Source organism: Balaenoptera physalus, assembly GCF_965194825.1.
Source record: "Balaenoptera physalus genome assembly, chromosome: 14".
In the NCBI taxonomy this organism is placed as follows: domain Eukaryota; kingdom Metazoa; phylum Chordata; class Mammalia; order Artiodactyla; family Balaenopteridae; genus Balaenoptera; species Balaenoptera physalus.
Window position 1 is genome coordinate 83,595,588 of NC_138893.1, and position 15,800 is coordinate 83,611,387.

At 41.3% G+C, this 15,800-nt stretch overlaps 2 protein-coding genes and 1 pseudogene across 28 annotated transcripts in view; 2 read left to right on the plus strand and 1 right to left on the minus strand.

Annotated features, from left to right (window-relative positions):
- The window catches only part of USP54 (ubiquitin specific peptidase 54), a 149,205-nt gene extending 147,633 nt beyond the window's left edge, over positions 1–1,572 (plus strand). For 18 of the 19 annotated variants that reach the window (XM_082424374.1, XM_082424375.1, XM_082424377.1 and 15 more), the window contains one exon: positions 264–1,572. In XM_082424374.1, coding sequence (XP_082280500.1) covers positions 264–823 — 560 coding nt within the window. In that variant the 3' untranslated portion in view covers positions 824–1,572. The remainder of the gene's footprint in view (positions 1–263) is intronic. The other variant, XR_014253300.1, reaches the window with a different exon arrangement.
- LOC309642703 (protein FAM136A pseudogene) overlaps positions 1–15,800 on the minus strand; it is a 294,376-nt pseudogene that overhangs the window by 114,004 nt on the left and 164,572 nt on the right. The window lies entirely within an intron of this gene.
- PPP3CB (protein phosphatase 3 catalytic subunit beta) overlaps positions 3,494–15,800 on the plus strand; it is a 47,761-nt gene continuing 35,454 nt past the window's right edge. For 3 of the 8 annotated variants that reach the window (XM_082424525.1, XM_082424521.1, XM_082424526.1), the window contains exon 1: positions 3,496–3,719. In XM_082424525.1, coding sequence (XP_082280651.1) covers positions 3,635–3,719 — 85 coding nt within the window. In that variant the 5' untranslated portion in view covers positions 3,496–3,634. Of the gene's footprint in view, positions 3,720–15,800 lie in introns of all 8 variants that reach the window. The other 5 variants (XM_082424520.1, XM_082424523.1, XM_082424524.1 and 2 more) reach the window with 3 other exon arrangements.

A 15,800-nucleotide genomic window follows, 5' to 3' on the forward strand; every position in this document is an offset into this window, starting at 1 on the left:
GGATTATAGTGCAGTGAGATAGAAGTATGGCAACCTCCAGGAGACTGTTTCATTTGCACAGGTTGGAGGTAAGAGACTTGATTTTAATGTTTATTAAGAATTTTAAAAAATGAGATTAAAAGCAAAGCTAGGTTCCTTCTTTCCCTTACGTGTATGTTCTTGGAGAGGTGGGGAGTTGGAAGGAACAGCCAGAAATGGTCCTCTGGAAAGGAGAATGGTTTTACTGAAGATGCTCAATCGTTGGGTTTCTTTTCTCTTCCCAGGAACTTCGAGGAGTGTCCAGCAGTTTCTGGCTATGTGTGACAGGGGTGAAACTTCCGAAGCGGTCCAGCACACAGGAAGGACTTTGAACTACCGGAGTCTCCCCCATCGTTCCAGAACAGACGCCTCCCAGGGAGAATGGTCAGAGACCAACCAGCATATTGGCGCCAGATTCCTGACTACTCCAGGGTGCAAGCCTCAGCTAACCCACACTGCCACACTACCAGAGAGACACCAGGGCCTTCAGGTTCCTCATGCACAGCCCTGGGAGGATCTTTTCCATTCACCCTCCCACCCTCCCATTGTTTACCCTGTGTCCCTACCGTCAAGCAGTCTTCGTGTACCCCTGAGGTCAGCTTGGAATTCAGGTCCTGTTCCAGGGTTTCGAGCCCCTGGTCCTCGAAGGGTGGATATGCCCCCAGATGATGACTGGAGGCAAAGCAGTTATACCCTGCAATCTGGGCACAGGAAGACAGGGAGAGAGGAGTTTCTGTTTGTTCTAGCAGATGCCCCTGGAAGAGAGCAGATCAGGGCTAGAGCCCTGCAGCACAGCAGGTGGTAAAGGTCACCCCTTTCCTCTCCTGGAGCCACAGCTTTCTCTGTTAAACTGTACTGCAGCAGAGTTGGTACCCTGAATCCGTGCTGGGGCTGTGCTAGTCTCATCTCAACATAGAGTTGGCACCTTCTCCTAGGGGTGCCAGGAACTGCTAAAGAGACCTGGCTCTTTGAGAGGGAATATTTGAAATTCCAATTTCCATTCACCTAGCAAAAGGAAGCAGCTGCTGTTTAGGGCTTTATTTGACCCACCTTAAAGATGAATCCATATTACTCTGGACACTAGCCATTCCTTAGGATCTTAGGGTCACCATTTTATTCCTGAATACTCTATGCCCCCACCTCCACCTGAGCCCTCGTATTCTGTTCCCTATTATATTACCAACTTGTTTGTTTTATCCACCTGTCCCTATTACCTGACCTTCTGTCTTCCCAATCCCCCATCCTTGGAGGGACATGTAGCCCTGTAGTCTTGGTCTTGACCACATCATTCAGGCTAACCCACCTGCCCAGATTGTCCCTCTGCCCTCAGACTTTTGGCCTAGAATGCGAGGCTGCCAACATAACAATTGCTCTTCTGAACGGATGGAGTCAGGCACACTAACATACCCTCCTGTCCTCAGCAGCAGAGCCATTACTGCCACTCGCTCAGTCGCCATTGTAAACCCTGAGAGTCAGCTGAACTATTTTAGGGCCAAACATACTGTTTTTGTAAAGTATTTTTCATTAATAAATCTATAAGATAGTTCTATTTAATTCCTTGTCACTTAATTGTCTATTTAATCCCTTTTGTATACTCTTGCTCTTTTGTACTGGGGTGGGGAAGCCTGGAGAAGCAAGAAATACCAATTCCCAGTGGCCTGGGGCTCTGTATATGGCTTTTGACTGAGTGAAAGTGAGGAGCCAAAGAGGAATGGAAGGATAGTTGAAGGGTATATATTCAAGGTAGGAATCAATGGGTCCTAATATGGAGTGACTTTCCTTGTTATTATTGCCACTAGTATATTTTCTATCCCTTTCCTGCCAAGAGGCACTCAACACATTACACACTTTCTCCTTCCCTCGTTAGGGAGATTTTCTGGGGATTCAAACTCCTCTTACAAACTCACTCCTGGTCTAGGTACTCTTGGTGCCCTCCCTCTACAAGTTTGTGATGTGCCTCGTATCCTTTCCTTGCTCTCTTCCCATGGCTGCCCCTCCCCTTCCCCTGTGGAATTATTGCACTTCCATGCCAGAAAGATCCATTTTCACCCCTGCCTCACTCCCAAATTCACCTCCCTCTAAAAACTATTCTGTGAGTTCCCTTTGCAAAGAATACTCACTGGGCATTTCTCTTCTCTTTTACCCCAGCTCTCACAATCACTGAGATTGACGAAATGAAGAGGTAGAAAGGTGCTCTTTGAGACCTTTGAACAACTGCTTATCTAATTATCACCATCTATTATGAACAGATTCTGAGCACATGTAGTATTGAGCAGGAGGATGGGCAGGCATTTCTCACCCTATGCTACTTGAATCCTATGCCATCAAGATATATAGATCTTAGTGGATATGCTGGTCTCTGTTCATGATCCATTACCTCTCCTGGTGTCATACACACACTCTTCTTCTAATAATTATTGATTGAACAGTCAGTTTTTTTTTAATTAATTATTTTTGGCTGCACTGCGTCTTCGCTGCTGCGCACGGTCTTACTCTAGTTGCGGCGAGCGGGGGGCTACTCTTCGTTGTGGTGCGCGGGCTTCTCATTGCAGTGGCTTCTCTTGTTGTGGAGCACAGGCTCTAGGTGCGTGGGCTTCAGTAGTTGCGGCACGCGGGCTTAGTTGCTCCACAGCACGTGGGATCTTCCCGGACCAAGGCTCGAACCCATGTTCCCTGCATTGGCAGGCAGATTCTTAACCATTGTGCCACCAGGGAAGTCCCGAACAGTCAGTTCTTGTACCACTACTCCGTTCCCCATGAATGTCCGTCTCTATAAAGTTTCCATAGAAAACCTGGGCCCACATTTCTGTATATGCAGAGAAATACCCTGTGAGGTATTTCTTATGAGGAACTAATTTCCAATTCCCTACTTACTCCTCTGCCTTCGGAATCTCTGTTTTCTGAATGAATCAAGAGGGAGGCTGTGTCCTTTTCAGGTGAATTCTGTACTCTTTGAACATCTCTTGGTGTCATCCCTTCCTTTCCTCTTACCTGTTTTGATTCTTAACCCTTGGAGCCTAGTCTGCTCTACCTGCATTGTTACTCTGTGCCTCCAGACTCTTGACAGTTCCAGGCTCTAAACACAAGGGTCAGTCAGATTCTCTCTCAGACTCCATTCTGAACTGTTGCTTTGCTCTAGAATCTAGAATGCTTCCTCTATTTCTCCGGTCAGTTACCAACCAAAGTACCCGGATTTGGTAGTCAAATTGTTATATATTTTTTCTCTATTAGTAGGAGATTCTTAGGTTTGATCAAGTCTCCCCATCTTACTGGGAGCTCCATAAAAGCCGGTGTCGTGTTCCCTAGCACTCATTCACCGCAGCAACTAGATGCAGACAGCCATCTCTTCTCACTCTCTTTTGTTTTTGCCTGCCCAGAATTTTCACCTGATCCCTTGGCTCGTCCCGTTCCTCTCCTAGCCTTAGTAATTTTGCCCAAGTCCCTAGAGCCTGCTCCGCCCCCGCCCCCGCACGCGCGGTGCATGCCGGTCTTAGCCCCTCTGTAGGGAAAGAGGGTCCGCCATGTTCCCCGGCGGCGCCGCCGCTTGGCTCTGGTAGCCGCCGCCCCCGCCCCCAACCCCGCCCGGGCCAGCGCCTAGCCGAGCCCCGGGCCCAGCATGGCCGCCCCGGAGCCGGCCCGGGCTGCACCGCCCCCACCCCCGCCCCCGCCGCCTCCTCCCGGGGCTGACCGAGTCGTCAAAGGTGAGAGGTGGACGAAGCCCTGAGGGCCTGGCCTGAGGAGGTAGCTGTGTGAGGGCGGGCGGGAGACCGTCCCCTCCGGAGCGGGCCCGGAAGGGCGGGCGAATGACTGGCTGCCTCCCTTGGGGAGTGGCCCCTGGGCGGGCCCCTGCTGGGCTGGGCTGAGTCGGTGGCGGCGGCTCCGAGGTGTCTCGCTTGCCTTCAGGCCGTGGCGGGGATTTCGCTCTCGGGGTCTCCTATCCGAAGGGGTGAGGCTACTAGTCTCAGTGAGCCCCTTTCTTTTCCTGCCTGGTCTGTCAAAAGCGGCCCAGAGGCCGCGACTAGCTTCCTGCACCGCGACAGCTGCACGCCTGGCTTGCCGGTGCGGACCGAGGGGCTCGGAGACCTTCAGCCACGCGGGGCCGGGCGATGAGCAGTCAGAAATCACCTCGGCTTTGGCCCACGTCTGCTCCCCAGTGACAGCCGTCTGCCCTATTCGCGCCTAGTTAGCGCCAGCCGCAGGGGTTCGCGCTCGGCCCTCAGGTGTCACCCCGCGCGGAAATTGGGGGAACTGTATGGGATCAGACAAGGGTGAAGGGACGAGCCAGAATTTGGGGGCCCCGGCTTTGAGTGCAGAATAGATGGAAAAAAGACAGCATAAAAGAGAAAAAAGCTTCAGGGATAGGAAGCATTTACGTAGAAAACCGTCACCACTCTTTGGTCAAAGGCCAAGAGGGGTTAGCCCTCCTTTGCAGGCAGACACCCACACACTCCCCCTAGAAGAAAAAATTAAATATTTCTCAGCTAGTGCAGAACTTATGGTTGTTTAACGACCATAGGTCAGCAGATTAATTTAAAATAGAGAAATTGAGGGCTAATTTAGAGTTGCTTAAGATTTCCACGCTCTCTGGGAGAGCCCATCAACTTCAAGCACTGCTGCGGAGGTGAAAAGCACAATTTGAAATGCTTTTTCTTTATCCTGTAGCTTGGTCAATAAATTGAAATCATTTTAGAATAAAGGTTTCCTTATTGTATCACATTTACTTTTGAAAGATAGATACTTCTTTTATTTATTTTATTTATTTATTTCATTCAGCTTCTTAAGTATGCTGGCACAATGTAAACACTGTTAGCCCAGTTTTGGAAATCTGACTAGACATGTTTCCATTAAAATATTTAAAAACAAGAAAAACTTTTCCTTTGTGTTTTTTAAATTTTAATTTGTCAATTCGAGTCTCCTTTAATAATAACACTAATTTGTATCTAGGCTATGTAGATAATTTAAAAAACTTAATAGTATATCTGTTCAGGCCAGTTATTGGAATGAACTTAAAAAAGAGTTTATGGAATCCTTGTCCTGAGAAATCTTTTAAAAAAGAGAAAGAAAAAAGATTGGTAGTTCAGGCATTCATCCTATCGTGAAATCCTGAAGTTCTGTGGGGGTGGGAATAGGAGACATGGGCTGCCTGTTAATTTGCTGACAGTATACTTGTGCTGTCTGTTAATTTCCCTGGGTACTTTTCACCCTACTGTTAGATGGGACAACCAGTCACATTGCTGAACAGTGAGTTTATGCTCTCTTTATGCTTGTGAATCTTCTTGTTTCTTGTCATATATGTGGTAATATTTCCCTTGTACTGCTTTAATACAGTAAAAATAAGATTCCAGACATAAGGCATATTCCTTAGGGGTGAGTTTTGAATGCAAGACACAGTCATGTTTGCAGTTTATTGGTATGAAATAAAAGTCATTTGATTTAGGTAAATAGGAGTTTGTTGGTATAGAAAATTATAGTTTAGTAGAGCTCATGGATATAAGATCTCATGTGCTTCGTAGTATATTCTTCAAGACAACTTTCATTTTTTTCATGGAATTTGTTAGGTAGTTGGAATGACTGATATGGATCACATGCTTTAGATATAGTGTGCAGCAGACTGGTTTGCGCTGCTCATGGAGTCTCTGGCTTCCTTGGAAGTTACTGGGAAACTTACCTTTCGTACAGAAATCTCCTTTTAGATTTCATCTTCAAGCTTTTCTTGTCCTTCTCAGTCAATAATTGTACTCTAATGTTGCATTTGATGACAGAGAACACCAGTTTCCTGAAGATATATGACCACAGTGCTAGTTCAACTTAGGTTTAGCTTGTTAAAAATCCAGTTTTCTTTTAAGTCCAGTATGTGCTAGTTTTGCATCAGTACCATTTCATAGTAGTAATGTTATGGAGACCATCATTGACGTTGAATACAAGTAGTCTTTTACTCCCTGAAACTTTTCCTTGTTGTCTCTAAATTTTATACTCTTATACTTCTAGTCAGGAGGCCTATATTTTATGGTCACATAGGTTTTGAAGGGGAAATAGGTCTTTCTGTGTTTAATATCAAATGCCTGAAATTCACATCATGTGAAGTTTGAGATCTTGGAATACTATAGGTGATTCATGTATAAATTATCTATTCACTGAAATTATTAGTGGTAATTCCATATCCCTGATTATGGGTGATTAGGTTTCCTGGTTAGTTAAAGCAGTTCAGTTCTGAGCCTGCTCCAGCTGCTGGCTCTGGTCAAATTCTGTTTGAAAGTTGGTGTAGCCCAAGTGGTTTAGGTGAGATAGTATGCCCTCTTGACAATCTTCTGTTAAGCATTTTTCTATCTTTAGCTAAGATAGGAAGTTGAAAATAAGAAAATAGAAACAAACTAGGAAAAACAGCTAATTGTATTGGCGTGAATGCCTTATTGCCACATCAGCAAAATTGGTGTGTGTAATTTAAGTATAAAACCCTGAATTTATGTATATTGCTCTCCCTCCTCGCCCGGAAATTTGCTTGACCTGAATTGTTCAGGTACTTCCTTTTCTTTCCAGATACTTCTAAAATGTACTTTTTGCTGTATAGATAGGGTCCCAGATTTGTAAAACTAGATTATCCCTTGAGATTATTAAATCTATTACTTCTGATACAGAAATTCACCTTTATCGCTTAGAATGCATTGTCTATATTGTGTATATGTTCATTTTAGCACCCACAATGTGACTCTCTTTTGCATTCAACATGTTTTCTTTATTTCATAGGTTATATTATCCTTATCTCTTAAATTATCAGACTTTCAGATTGAACCAAAATACTAAAGAGTGTGTGTTGTTAGTTTTTTAGCTATTATATATCTGATGGACAGCCTTATGATTCATTTAGGTTCTCTTGCCAGCTGCCCTGCTTATAAATCTGAGGCTAACGTGTTTTCCAGTACCTTAGCTTTGTTAGGATTGCTTATTTTCATTACAGATTTTTAGATGACCCACATAGGTCTTGGGGTCACATAACTACTTCAGTGTTTTTTACTAGTTCTATTTCATTATATTTTAAAGCAACTTGAATTTTAATTTTTGTTTACAAAAGCTATTTTGTGGACTTACCTATCTAAAAAAAATAACTCTTGAAAATGATTTTTCTTTTTCTTTCCACCTTCGTTAAACTGTTTAGCATACTAAAATAAATCTTCAGTGCCATGTGTCCTAGAGAAAGCAGAGGAACAGAGAATATTGTGTGTGTGTGTGTGTGTGTGTGTGAGAGAGAGAGAGAGAGAGAGGGAGGGCGCATGCGTGAGAAGGAAAGAGAACACTGGCAACAAGTCATCTTAGAAGGAAAATGCCAAGGAGGAAATACAGCTGCTCAGTAGTGAGGCAAAAGCTTTAGGTTCGGAACTGTTGAATGAATTGGCAAGAGTTATAAGGAAAAGTTTGGTGAAAGAATTTTGATTTATTAGATGAGGTGTGTTTTAGTGCCAATCATATGACTTCATTTCATTATAAAAATGTTTATTTATACACAGAGGTGAAATAAGCTAAAGCTAATTGGCATTCTTGTATGGTATGTAAAATTTATTTTGGAAATTCAAAGTAATCAAATAGCAAATATTTATTTAATGCCTGCTGTATAGCTAAAAACTGTAGGGAAACAACAGAAGTGTGAAAGATAAAATACAGTCTTGGTCCTTGGGGAAATAAGTACTCATGAAAAGTTAATCATTTATGTCATAAGGCTGGGTGTGATTAATAATTGCCAGATAAGTGGTAGACCCAGCAAGCTGAGTTCAAAGGAGGTAGTGATCACTCTGGACTGGAGTGGTGTAGCAAGGGTTTGTATAGGAGGAAAGAGGCCTTGAAGGATGGGTAAGATTCAAATAAGCAAAAGATTGGGACCATTTATTTGTGCAACATTTATCGAGTATGTGCTTTGGACCAGACATAATACTAGGCATTAGGGATACAGAATTGAATTAAGTAAGATAGATTCTCTTGGAGGCAGTCTGGTGGGGGAGACATTATTGCAAATAAATAATATAATGAATTAGGTACAAAGTGCTGTTGGAGCTGTAAAAAAGGAATTAACTGTCTTAATTGGAGGGAAACTTTACTGAAAGGATTATGTTTTGAGGGGAGCCTTAAAGGATGAGTTTGAAAAAAGCTTGAAATGTGTCACAGTATTGTGTAAAGTTCTTGGCAAGCAGGAGATGAAGTTGGAAAGGATTTTTTGTACACCAAGTTGAGGATCTGAAACTTAAGCTAAGCAGTATAGCCTCTGGATGATTAAGAACACTGGATGATTAAGCCTCTGGAGTCAGACTGCCTGGGTTTGAACCTAGTTCTACTTTAACCTTTTCACTGAGGACAAGATACTTAATATCACCAACCCTCAATTTTCTCATCTGCAAAATAGAGTTAATAATATGGGATTTTTGAAGGATAATAGAGACAATTCATGTAAAATTTGTACCACAGTGCCTGGCCTGACACATGGTAAGTACTCAACTAATGGTAGCCATCACCATTATTATTATTGAAGGTTTTAAAGTAAAGGAATGACCCAGTATTTTGATTTTTGAAAGCTAACGTGATATTGTGTAGAATGAAATATTAAAATGGGAGAGGCTTAAATCAGGATGTCAGAAGATTAATGGAGTAGTCCAAGTGCAGAATGACCACAGCATGAATTAAGAGAAAGAGGAAAACCAGATATGACACAAGTTCTGAGTAATATTAGAAAGTAGATGTATTGGATCAGTGACTGGGTGTGGGAATGAAACAGGTGGAAGAGCAAACCTTTTTGAGAAAACAGTAATCAGACTAATTTTGCTTTAGTGATTGTTTGAGCATTGGCAGAAGAGATTGGAGTGACATGGAAGATACTGGGAATGGTTAAGAAAGACTTTGAAAATAAGTTTCAGGCTTTTGTTCCCTTTATTCTTTAGTCCTTAAGAAACCACCCCAAATTTTTGGGTAGATTTATCTACCTATGCTTTGTACAAAAAAGGGGAGGAAAAGTAGAGATTTTAGTTAGAGTTTTCTCGTACACAAAGTAATAAGAACTTGAACTAACATTGCAGCAATGGAGGTGTTAAAAAAAAAAAAAAAGAGAATTTGAAGAATCAGTAGGACTTGGAGTCCAGAAAGAGAACAATTACACCAAAATTTTAAGTCAGAGTAACAGAGAATGATGATACCATAACAAAAATAAGCCAGGAAGGGGAACCAGTTTTTGAGGGAAGGTTATTGTGTTCAAAGAACCACCACAAATTAAAAGGAAACCAAGGGATACCTGGAATTTTGAAGACAGTGTTGTAGGATCTGCTGAATCTTTCTTTAGAGCATGCTTCTACCCGTGGCATCTGAATGGGTTATAACGTTCTTGGTGAAGAGGAGAGTTTTGATGACTCTTTTAGTCAGAAGAGCATTGTCACTGTGTTGATATAAGACAGATAGTACTGGAGTAGCATTCTGAAGAACTCAGCTTCAATCATGGCTCTACCCCTTACTAGTTGAAACACCTTGAGAGAGCCATTAACTTATCTGAACCTGTTATCCTATTTGTGCAATTGAGATAAAACTTGCCCTACTGAACTCACAAGATGTCTCTGAGAATCATAGCGTTATGTATGTGAAAGCAGTTTGTAAACTGTAAATAAAGCACTATAAATATATTGTCATTGCTACATAAATTAGTGTAAGATAAGTAATTTAGAAACTGTAACTAATGTATCATTAATTCAGTAGACATTAGTATTCATGTTCTAATCACTAGGTATGTAGAGATGAAAGACAGCTCCCTTGCCTTCAAGGAGCTCATAAGCTTGAGGGGGAGACAAGATATTTACAGTACAGTTGATAAGTGCCATGATGTAGGTGTGCATCATATGCTTTGCTATGGGACCACAAGGAGGGGGCACCATTAACCTAGCCTGGGAACAGGAAATGTTTTCAAGAATTGGAACACTGAAATGAGGTTTAAGGACAAGGAGAAGTTAGACAAAGGGTGGGAATAGTGTACCCCCAAGTAATAGGGCGTGCAAAGTACGGAGATATTTTTAAAGTGATGTAACTTTAAAAATGAAGATTAAATATCTGAAGTATAGGATGTGTCTGGAATGTGAGTTAGTGGCAAAAGATGAGGGCTGGAGATGTAGGGAAGGGTCAGATTACAAGGGATCTCATATGGTATGTTAAGAGACACAATTTGGATTTTATATGATGAAGCCAATCTTGAAACAGGAGGATGTTGAGATTAGAATTTTAAAAAGTATTCTGAGTTATTGTGAAGCATGGGCAAATTGAAAAGATTTTAGTAATTTTAGAAAAAATAAAAAAATCCTTATTCAGTGTTTCAGGACCAAAGGGACAAAACCAGATCAGAGAATTATTTAGGACCTATTGGCCATGTTAGGGTGAGGAAGAAAAAGACTTCCAGGATAATTTCCAGATGAGTAGCTATATTGGTGATAGTTTAGAGGGAAAGTTCATACATTAAGTTTTGGACATATTAAGTTTAAGATACTTATGGAACATTCAAATGAAGATATTTGATAGTTCAATAAGGACTTGGAGTTTAGGGGCAGGGTCTGGACTGAATAATCTATTTGGGAGTCCACAAAATAAAGATTTTAGTGAATCCATAGTTATGAATGAGAGGAGTGTGATATGAGGGTCAAGGACAGAATCCTAGGTCACACTGTCCTAGGACCAGAAAAAGGACTAGAAGTTCATGAAATAGGCTGATCAGGTATGACCAGAGAATTAAGAGAAAAACCAGGTGAGTGAGTTCAAGAACCCAAGAGAGGAGAGAGGAATAAGGTGAAGGAATAGAGCAGAAGCCAGATAAATGTAGATTGAGGAAAGTAGACAAAAAAGTGATAAAATGAAGCTATACCCTGTAGATTACTCTTTCAAGAAGCTTAGTTGTAAAATAAGGGATATATATGGTAGAAACAGGGATGAGGAGTAAGGGAGAATTACTTGTTGGGGTTGTTTGTAAGATCATAGAGACTTTAGTACAGTCTCCCCTCGGTATCTGTGGGGATTTGGTTCCAGGATACCCCTCCCCATTCCAAAATCCGTGGATGCTCAAGTCCCTTATGTAAAATGTTTTAGTATTTGCATATAACCTACCTATATCCTCACATTTACTTTAAATCATCTCTAAATTACTTATAATACCTAATACAATGTAAATGCTATGCGAATAGTTGCCAGAGAGGCAAATTCAAGTTTTGCTTTTTGGAACTTTCTGGAACTTTATTTTTAAAATATTTTCTATCCGTGGTTGGTTGAATCTGCACAGGCAAGCCTGTGGTTGTGGAGGGCTGGCTGTATGTTTATCTGCTCAAAGGGAAGAACCAATGGAGAGTCAGAGGCAGAAGAAACAGAATAGGGGCATGGGTGGGTGGGAAGGGTGAACTGAAGTGAAGAGGTTGGGGGAGTGGGATTCAGAGCACAGTAGAATGTTTAGTATTGGATGGACGAAATACCTCTTCCTTGATAGGAAGAAATGTAAAGTGGATACTGGCATAGATGTGGATGGAGAGGGACAGAAAAGTTGACATTTGGTCTGAAGGTCTCAAATTTCTCTGAAAAAGATGCAAGTTGACTACTGAGTAAGAGAGAAATTAAGTGTAGGGTTCAAGGAAGAGGTGATCATTTGAAATCTCCACTGAGGAGAATGGGAGAGAGCACAGACTAGAACGTTTAATAGGATTGATGGCAAGTGCTAGTGACCAACTAAGTTGGAGACCGTGAATTTGTAGTAGCACTGAGCTGTTTTGATGATTTTATACTTAGCATCCAAGTTTAGAAACTAACTCATCCAAGAATTGGAGTTTTGTAAGTAGGGTAGAAGGACAAAAGGACTTTAAACAATTCAGGATGTTGTTTAAAAAGTGGGTGGGTGATGGAATAGCTTCAAAATTGCAGCAAGCAAAAGTATCCAGAAGGGGGTTGATTAGGAGAGGCTGTCCACGTTCTTGCTATAATTGGAGAACAGATGAAGAAAAGGGGGTGAAACTGAAAGGATTAGAGATTTTGATCATGGAGTAAGAGATTGGAATTCAGGATTTCAGAGCTGGAGCAGAAATTATGGCTAAGGCTAGGGGAGTTGAAGTAGAATGGAGCTCAAACCTCTCAGTTCTTGGGTTTACGTAGGTCATCCACATGGACATTGATGATGGTGGTGCTTAGAGTGGGGAAGGCTTTCGAACCAGGAAACTGAGTTTCATGTGAGAGATGACCAGAAATTTAGTAGATGGCTGGGACAAGAATAAACTAGCCAGAAGTCATGAACCTCAAAGCAGGAAGCATTTTCTTCTTCACGGGAATGATGATGTTGGAAGTGGTAGTGGGGAGCTGAAAGAAGACTGTAGCCTTTTCTGCTCAAATAGTGGAGTGTGGAAAAATGAGCATCGTCAACTTTGAAAAAAGTGTTTCAGAAGTGTTGTCCTTCAGGCGGACTAAGATTTAATTAAGCTAGAGAGATGAAGACAGCATTTTGTGAAGAGCTAAAATGTGTGTGTGTGCGCGCACCCATGCATGTGCACACAGGAAAGAAGGGTGGATTTTTATTTTTTTTATTTTTTAGTGGGAATTCTGCAGGCCTCAATGAAGAGGATTGGGAGGGAGGAGAACAGCCTGAGGATGGCATGGTGTGAACAAAAGAAATACAGAGAAAAAAATCAGGAGGAACTTTATTTTGGACAGTTGCCAGTAATGGCAATGGTGAGAAGCACAGACATCTGAATGATACTTTGGAGTAGTTTTCAGGTGGCACAGGCTGCACCCCAGTTGGTGTTGGAGGCCTCACGGGGCTAATAGTTTGCAGCCTTTGCTTAGAGTTGGCCAACAGGATTAGTTAAGTCCCAGGATTCCTTACCCATTAGTAGGAAAAGTAAGATCTCTGCTCTTCCCCCATCCTTGATCAGTCTGTGTCCCTGGTTTATTTTTTCAACTTCCTACATTAAATTTTTTGAAGCCTTGTCTATCAGCCACCATATATTAAATCTGAATTAAAATACCTTGTGAAGGTTATTGATTACTATACAGATATGACCTTCATGCCAAAATTTGTGTTAAAGGAAATTTTCCAACAGAACAGTTTGGTTAAAGTGAATATTACCAAATCAAGTTTTCTAGTGTTGGAAACTTGGTGATTTTATGATTTTATAGCTCTTTAGGTTGTTCAAGCTAATCCTCCATTTTAGCCATTTCAGTTATTGACCATTCACATTATATTTACATACATGTATGTACTGGTTTTTCCCTATCTCAAACATAGAAGAGTTGGAAAAATAGTCTGAAAATAAGGAGAAAAAAAAATATAGGATGAAAACCCTAGAAAAACAGGAATAGTTGGCTGAAGATGAATTAGAAATGTAAAAAACCATTTAAAACCTGAACTTAGATGGAAATGCTTTAAAGTACCTTAGGAGTTGATGGTAGTAGTTGAGAATATTAATTTTTTTTTAAATAAATTTATTTATTTATTTTTGGCTGTGTTGGGTCTTCGTTGCTGTGTGCGGGCTTTCTCTAGTTGCAGTGAGCGGGGGCTACTGTTCGTTGTGGTCCGCAGGCTTCTCACTGTCGTGGCTTCTCTTGTTGCGGAGCACGGGCTCTAGGTGCGCAGGCTTCAGTAGTTGTGGCACGTGGGCTCAGTAGTTGTGGCTCGCGGGCTCTAGAGCGCAGGCTCAGTACTTGTGGCGCATGGGCTTAGTTGCTCCGTGGCATGTGGGATCTTCCCAGGCCAGGGCTCGAACCCGTGTCCCTTGCATTGGCAGGCGGATTCTTAACCACTGCGCCACCAGGGAAGCCCCGAGAATATTAATTTTTGATGAAAAAAATTTAACCCTCTATTGACCAACAGGGTCAGTAATTAATTTCCTATTAGGCCAAATTCTATTTGGTCAGTTTTCTTTTGCTTAGTTAGATCACCTGCTATGGCTCCTTTCTCCAGCTGCCAAAGAGCACAATGCCTTTTTTGCCTCTATTTTCTTATTTACTGATATATTAAAACATTCTTTTGAAACTCTCTATTCTCCACTATCAGTGTTGTGTTGTTAGAACAACAGTTTTTCATCTACTTTTACCTATGGTGGCATTTCTTCACCCTTCAACCTGTACGCATTCCTTAAAAAGTATCCCAACTGGTGTTGAAATTTAAAAGTATGCCTTGAATTGAAAAAGAAGTGGAAAACATAGGTCTGGAGGCAGTTTATGCTTTTTTTTCCCAGATGAATAAAGACATTCTGACTCTTGGTTAAAGAGGAGCAGTAGCTCAGTGTGACTTGCAGTGGGGCATTCGCAATGTGCATGAAAACATGCAGTACCACAGGCGACTGGCTGAGTGGGGCAGAGAGGGAGATTGTCTCCCAGATGGGTTTTTAGGAAGTTCTGTATTTTGAACAGAATTCACCTGTTAGTGGACTTATGTTGTTGATTATTAGGAAGTATGCATAATCTAGAATGCAATATTTTAAACAGTATCTTTTTTCCTAAGTAGAGGAAAAATTCTCTTGGCCTGATGAGAAAAATATGATCCCATCTTGATCTCAGAAATTTGTATTTAAGAGATATTTAAACTTTTCATTTTCATGATGTCCCAAAAGTAACTTTTATTTAGTAATTGTTAAATTTTGTAGTTTATAAACGATTGGTTTACTGTTAGGGGCAAATTTGGTTATAGCATATAGTATAATGGTTTGTTTAATCTTTGGTTGGAGAAGAGCATACGTTAAGAAAGGTTTTTATTTTATTGGAATCTGACATACTATATTTGGGGGAACAAAATGTATTTTAATGTCTTATTCTAGATGCAGTAAAAAGTAATGGGAATAGATGTGTTCTAAAGGGGGGGAAAAAGAAGCAAGTTCAAGTTTTGTTTTACTAAGTATCAAAAAAGATGAAAGCAAGAGGGATTGATGATTTCAAAGTCTTTTAGAAATGGTTGATATCCCTCTGCCTTAGTTCTTATCTCACTTATAAGAACTGAGTTCTTGGGCTTCCCTGGTGGCGCAGTGGTTGAGAATCTGCCTGCCAATGCAGGGGCTTCCCTGGTGGTGCAGTGGTTGAGAATCTGCCTGCCAATGCAGGGGACACGGGTTCGAGCCCTGGTCTGGGAAGATCCCACATGCCGCGGAGCGACTAGGCCCGTGAGCCACAATCGCTGAGCCTGCGCGTCTGGAGCCTGTGCTCCGCAACGGGAGAGGCCGCGATAGTGAGAGGCCCGCGCACTGCGATGAAGAGTGGCCCCCACTTGCCGCAACTAGAGAAAGCCCTCGCACAGTAAACGAAAACCCAACACAGCCATAAATAAATAAATAAATAATTCCCATTAAAAAAAAAAATTGTTTAAAAAAATTGTTAAAAAAAAAAAAAAAAACTGAGTTCTTCCTAAATTTTTTTCCTCCTATGAGAATGTGGTTATTTACTCTTCTTAGGTAATTGATGTAATTCTAACCCAGCCCCCTGTTTTTAGTTTTTTTAAGTTGAACTGTGAAGAAACAGTTGGTCCTATACTTTTCCAGTCTTCTGCATGATAATTGATGATCACAGTGATGGCCCTGAAACATCAAGAAAATACTATGTACTGTATGCCCAAATATAAAGTGACATTTTTCTTTAAAAATTTTATTTCAGAAAAGAGAGATCTGCCTTACATTTGAGTCTATAGGTAGACTAAATTCTTACTATAAATTTCTCTCTTTCTTTTTTTTAAAATATATTTATTTATTTGGCCGAGTTGGGTCTTTGTTGCTGGGCGCGGTCTTTCTCTAGTTGCAGCGAGTGGGGGCTAC